Consider the following 6974-nt stretch of genomic DNA (forward strand, 5'->3'; position numbering starts at 1 on the left):
TATTATAAAAATATTATTATTACATCTTTCTTATCTTAATTTTTATATAAAAATTATTTATAGACCTGATTTTCGTTACATCATTCTTGTCTTTACAGGAGGTCTTTAGTAGTATGACTTTTCTTTTTTGAGATGTAAAATGAGATGTGATTCGGACTCCTAGCTGGGGCACCCCAGTGACCCCAGTATCACATATTTAAATATCTATCCAATTACATAACAACTTTATTTAAATAGAAAAAGTATTCCAGAATAATGTTTAACCAATGTCACCACCTTACAATCACCACCACCTCCTGCACCACCATCAGGGCCACCAACCTACCATCACACACTCTCACCATCCATGGTTCTATAAAGATCAACCTTTAGGTACTGTTTCGACGATACATAATGGTTTTTGGCTTGATTGATAGTGTTGCAATCGAAAATCTCTGCTGAACTGGCTAAGTCCCGCTACGTATGGTTTTAAATTAGTTACGCTATGTTATTTTCTCCGGACCAGTACCCTACTTTAAACCAAAAAATAGAGCGTCTAAAAGTTTTTAAATTAACAATCACCCAATTCTCAAACACTCATAGTTTGCAACTGATGCCGATATGTGTTATGATACCATGATTTAGAACCATGCCGCCGCCACCACTACCCACCATCAATACCACTATTATCACAATACTTTTATGGTTGCAATCAAATATATGAAAACGTGTTTTTTTACTACCGATACAAACAGAAAATTAATATGTAGATATATATATATATATATATATATATGTGTGTGTGTGTGTGTTTATTCTTCATTTTACTCTTTAAATTCCAGGTGCAGATCGTAAGAAAAATAGAAAAAATATCATCATCAGCTCTTCGATAATTTCTGGGGTTCTTGTTTTGGGTGGCTTCATATTTGGTTTCATCAGGTGGAGGAGAGCCAACCGAAGAGGTAAGAAAGGTTGTTGTTTGTTACATCAATTACATTACATTCATCAATCACTTCATGTTTTAGATATAGTGAAGTACTATTTTTGTCTAAAAAAGTAAACTTTTTGGCACAAATTATTTGCATCTTAAAAGTGCATTTATGTTACACTTTCAAAATTTTGTTGCTAAAATGTCTATTTTTTTTTAAATATATTTTCATGACAGCTAGAATTTTCCCCCCAATATTTTTTTGGCAACAAATTTGTTACTTTTGAGGACAAAAAAATAAAAAATAAATAAAAAAAATGATGTCTAAAACCCATATATGTTGCAATGATTTCAGAAATATAGTATAATAAAATTTCAGATTCTTTAACGAGAATGACACTAAATATTCCAATTCTCTTAATCATGAATCCACATATGAGAAGTCTAATTGCTTTTATGTCATGTGGTCCTGAATATCAGTAATTAGAAGAAAGAGGACAAAAAGCTTCCATTTTGGTAATAAAATAACTCTTCACGGGACACCTCAGAAGATAATATATGGGTGAACAATTCTACACATCCAGATTCATCAGAGCTTCCAATGATCGACTTTGATAAAATTCTAGTTGCTACCAACAACTTCTGCAGAACTAATAAGCTCGGAGAAGGAGGATTTGGCCCAGTGTACAGGGTATGTAATCAATTTTTTACTTCTTAAGTATGTGAAGCTAAATACATGCGTGCATCGGTGACATATATCTATGTAGTGACTAATTAAAATTTTGGACAATAGGGAAAGCTAGAGGATGGACAAGTAGTAGCGGTGAAAAGACTTTCGAGTCATTCAGGACAAGGCGCAGAAGAGTTTAAGAATGAGATCTTATTGATCTCCAAACTGCAGCATAGGAATCTTGTTCGGCTCTTGGGTTGCTGCATTAAAGGGGAAGAGAATTTACTGGTTTATGAGTACATGACAAACAAAAGTTTGGACATGTTTCTCTTCGGTTAGTTCGACTTCGGAATTTTTGTTTTTGGTTTCTATAAATTTAACACAAAACAAAAATTTACGTAGCATGTTTATTTTTGTAGATTGGAAGTTCCCATAGGAATTTTGTATATTATTGACAACGATCTCTATGTTTTCCCATGTACTTTAAAAAAGAGTCATATTATCCAATTAATACATTGTAATTCCATCCTCAAAAAATCGAATTAAATTTTTATAAGAAATAGAAGGTACACACATTTTAAAAATCAAACATCAAAATTTACAAACTCCTCTTTCTTCCTGTCAATTGTTCATAACTCATCTATAGTTATTGTTACTATGTCGAAAAGTATCATAACTTGTGTGGTCAACATTGTTTTCATTTTCTCATTGATAGTAAATTGTAGAGAGAGGACTGTCCATGATGAATTAACCTTTTCGACTCATGCTTCTAGTTAGATTCGAAGAAAAGGGTGCAACTTGATTGGCCTAAACGCTTCCACATTATTCAAGGTATTGCCAGAGGGTTTCTTTATCTTCATCGGGATTCTTGTTTAAGGGTTATTCACAGAGATTTGAAGGCGAGCAATATTCTTTTGGATAATGATATGAATCCAAAAATTTCAGACTTTGGGTTGGCACGAACTTTTCAAGTCACGCAAGAGCTTGCAAACACTCGCAGGGTGATGGGAACATTGTAAGGATCCTTTCTTTCCTCCATAGATTCTATTATATCAGATATCTATGCATACAGTTACTAGAACAGAATAGTTCCTTTTAATGATTCAATAAATACTTTTTTACTATCCCTTCCTTTTTAGTTTCAAAATAGTTCCTTTCCTTTTATTTATTGGAAGTCCTATAATATCATGTAAGCATAAATGTAACAATTCCAATCAAATGCAGTGGTTACATGTCCCCTGAGTATGCAATGAGAGGACTATTTTCAGAGAAATCTGATGTCTTTAGCTTTGGGGTTTTGCTTCTAGAGATTGTCTGTGGCATGAGAAATACTAGTTTACACTATCATGAAAATTATCTGAATCTCCTTGGTTATGTAAGTGCACTAATTTCACATTAACATGCTTTCGAACACTTTAGTCACCACCAAAATATGTGGTTATTTTAATTTCATATATTGACTCATGCGGAAATGTTCCAGGCATGGCAATTGTGGAGTGAAAATCAGGCAATAGAGTTGATGGATGAAACATTGGCAGACTCATGTTCTCCTTCAGAAGTAATAAAATGTATACATATTGGCCTTCTTTGTGCTCAGGACCATGTTACAGTTAGGCCAACCATGTCAGCTATACTTCTCATGCTCAGTAGTGAAATGGAAATTCCACAACCAAAATTGCCTGCATTTACTATTCAAGGTTTGTCGGACTCTGAGCTTCAATCACAATCCAACAATATATGCTCCACGAATAATGACTCAATATCAATTATTGAAGGGCGATGACCAATTTCCAAATTACACTTTGTGTAAGATGGTTCAGAGCAAGAATTTGTCTGCCTCGATGATTAACGAGCAAATATATAGCATACTTTTTAATGGGGAAGATCATGCGAAAGAAACCGTTATGTGTAGGGAGTTTTGGATTGATATGAACAGTTCATTGACCTGTTCATACCTAATGAGATTTTTGGTATTATAAAAACGGAGTGGCTTCTCTCATGTTGGGGATAAAATTGAACCAAACAGTCCAATCAATTCCAAGCAATTGTTTATTTTGCCAAAATTGTGTACGATGATTTTAATCAAAAATGGTTTGTACATACTATTTTAACAATGCATATTTTTTGGTCGCAATAATAACATTATAGGACTTGCATTTTAAATAAAAAGATGATGTGGCAACAAATTATTAGGATTGTTTGTTTGACTTTAAAGTAAGTGTAAGGGGAAAAAAAAATCCTATTAACAGAATTAATCATTTTGACAAGTCTGATATGGGTCAATATTTTTTTTTTAAATTTTCAGAAAATATCTTTCTAATTTTTTTAAACCTCAAAGGAGGTGGGTATTTGTTAAAATTGATGTATTATTGATTGATTGTATAAATATGTTTACAATGATTCCTATATATAGAAGAGAATAGTAGGTAGGTAGGTAGTAGGTGGAGTAGGTGGAGTAGGTGGTAGTAGGTGGTAGTGGTAGGTGTGTAGTAGGTGGTAGTAGGTGGTAGTGGTAGGTGTGTAATAGGTGGTAGTAGGTGGTAGTGGTAGGTTTTAACAGCCCCCGCAAACTCAAGGGAGATAGGAACTAACCAACTTGAATTTGGAGAGAGGAACAAAATAAGAAAATAGACTAATACATAAAATAAAAGAGGATAGGAGACACTGTATGGTTGTGTCAGACCGTTGGTGAAGACACTGGATGGTTGTGTCATAACGTTGTAGAGGACACTGGATGGTTGTGTCATAACGGTGTAGAGGACACTGGATGGTTGTGTCATAACGGTGTAGAGGACACTGGATGGTTGTGTCATAACGTTGTAGAGGACACTGGATGGTTGTGGCAGACCGTTGGAGAAGCTAACCGGAATCAATGTCAGGACAGTTTATGGGGTCATGTCGGACCGTTGGAAAAGTCGCACCCTCAAAAGGTGTGTCCAATCTTTCAAAAGGCGTGCCATCAAAAGGCGTACCCAATCCATAAAAAGGCGTGTCATCAAAAGGCGTGCCATCAAAAGGCGCGCCCATGTTGTCATTGAGCTCCGAGCGGCGCATGATGCGCGTGTCTGCCTTGGCTATTTAACCAAGACGGAGGCTGAGGCTGAGGCGAAGACAAAAAACTTGCGAAAAAAAAAACCTCTGAAAAAGTCTGCGTGTGCTGAGAAAGAAACTCTGTAACACTCTGTTGCCCAGAAAATGGCCTCGTCTTCCCGTGGTCTACTCACTCTCTTTCCCGACCTCAACGAGTCAACAAGAGAGATAACTGGTGCGGTGGCCCGTGAACCTCAACCAAACACCTCTGGTTTTGCTCCGTTGAACTTTCCGATGCGGTCGGTGGAGCAAAAAATGGCAGTGCAAACGGATATTGAGGCCAATCAGTATACATTGAAGTCATGTGTGGAAACCATGACTGCGGTCACAAACTTGTCGCACCGGCTGCAGAGTAGGACAAATGAGCTGCAGCAGTTAAACGTCCAACTGGCTCTGCTCCAGCGCATGTATAAGGATGCGCGAGCAGAGATAAGTGTGCTAAAGGCGGAAAACAAGGAGCTGAAGCGGAAGGCCACCGTGATGTTCCGATTTGGAGGTCCGCCATATGCTGCAGTGGAGGAGTATGGGGGAGTGAACGTGCTCGGCAGCGTGGAAAACACGGAGGCAACACCGTCAAGGGCCGCTCAGGACGGAGGCAAGAAGAAGAGACCGGCGGCAGAGTAGAGAAGAAAAATCCCACTGTTCTGATTTGTGTTGGGTTTGTTGTGTGTTGTGTTTTTTTGCGTGTGTTTTTTTTTTTTTTTTTTGGTGTGGTGTAAAATGGTGATCGGGGTGAGCCCCGACATGAATAAAATGAGGTTGGTGTGCAGTTCGTCTACGGCTTTTTTTTTTTTTTTTTTTGTGTTTTTGTGCAAAAAAAAAATAATAATGGAAAAAAAGATGAAAAATAAAGTGAAAGAAAAATAAAAAAAAAAGAAAGAAATAATAAGAATATATTTGAAATCAAAACGAGAGAGTGAGGGTGGGTTTCTTGAGAAAGAGATATTATTGTATAGTGGATATTTGAAAGAGATGAAAAGTGGTTTGGAGAAAATAAAGAAAAAAATAATGAAGTGGGAATCAAATGGAGGAGAGAGGGGACAAGCCCACATGGGTGTCTTGGCCCACGGTGTGGGTAAAACCTGCGTTTGTTTGTTTGTTTTTTTTTTTGGTTGTTTTTAATAATAATAATAATATATGAATGGAAAGCATGTGCGCTGGTAGTGTGTGGAAAGTGAAAAAAATGAGAGAGAGAGAGTGGGGTACATGGTGATGATGATAAAATGAAAAAAAAAATTGGTTGTGTGTAAGGCGGTGGCTTTAGTCAAAAAACTGAAAACTTTCCATTGAGATAGCATCTGAGCAAGCTAAGATAAACCCATGTGAGTGGAGTACTTGGAGCTTGTAAAAAAAAAGATCAACTGTGTCAAACCAGACCCAAAAGTCCCACCGGCTCCGACCATGCCAGAAATGACTCCGAGAGATCGACGAGAAATGAAGGGGATGATGCCGAAGGTGGATGCGATGGTGCCGGCAGTGTGTGTGTGTGTGATCTTTTCATCTTCGAACCAGTTCGTGCCAGAGAGAGAGAGAAACCAGGTGCGGAGAGAGAGAGAGAGAGATTGGTGGCCATCGAGGACATGTCTTATGTTCTTACATCTGAACACATACATGGCACCGAGACAGTTAGAACAGGTCGGCGGCAGCACATGTAGCTCGCATGAGCAGTGAATAAGAAAGATGATGGACGGACCAACGACGCATTGGGAAGGCGTCGTGGTCAGCAGTCACGGCTGACAGACGCAGCAATATTGCAGGTGTTGGACACGAAGCATGCAAACCATGCGAGTTGGGATGGTCGGCCACGGTGCCCGGAGTTGCAGCAGCAGGCAGTGAGCAAACAAACGAAGCTTTGGTTGAAGAAGATGCAATCTGTATCTACAGTAGGCCGAAATGAAACACTGGTGGCGAGAAGAGTTGGCGTCAATTTGAGCTAGCAGTGGTTTGAGTTGCTGCAGTGGTTATTGGCGGTGATTGGAGTGGTGCTGGTAGTGGATGAGAAGATGGAGCAACCGAGGTGAGTGAAGAGGAGGAGATGACAGTGGCGCACTGGTGGCAGCAAAAATGGAAGCACATGCAGAGTGATCAAGGTGAGGAAAAAAAGAAAGAAGAGTTTCTGGTATGTGTTTGTGGTATGTGTTGAAAAACTCCAGCAGGCAGCGAAGGCAAGGTTGTCGGCCGGCTGCCCACCGGAAAGAAAGGAGTATAGGCCTAAATCTTATAGCTCTGATATCATGTTAAAATTGATGTATTATTGATTGATTGTATAAATATGTTTACAATGATTCCTATATATAGAAGAGAATA

General features: G+C 38.3%; 1 protein-coding gene across 1 annotated transcript; it reads left to right on the plus strand.

Moving 5' to 3' along the window:
- The first annotated feature begins 216 nt into the window (after positions 1-216).
- On the plus strand, positions 217-3750 carry LOC145799524 (G-type lectin S-receptor-like serine/threonine-protein kinase At1g61370). The gene is made up of 6 exons (XM_082889115.1): positions 217-941; positions 1388-1598; positions 1701-1911; positions 2355-2592; positions 2802-2952; positions 3058-3750. The coding sequence occupies exons 2-6, from the start codon at positions 1509-1511 to the stop codon at positions 3358-3360; spliced, it is 993 nt and encodes a 330-aa protein (XP_082745241.1). The 5' UTR covers positions 217-941; positions 1388-1508; the 3' UTR covers positions 3361-3750.
- Positions 3751-6974: the final 3224 nt, after the last annotated feature.

The sequence above is a fragment of the Camellia sinensis genome, chromosome 9 (assembly GCF_055761805.1).
Source record: "Camellia sinensis isolate YWXY chromosome 9, ASM5576180v1, whole genome shotgun sequence".
Classification (NCBI taxonomy): domain Eukaryota; kingdom Viridiplantae; phylum Streptophyta; class Magnoliopsida; order Ericales; family Theaceae; genus Camellia; species Camellia sinensis.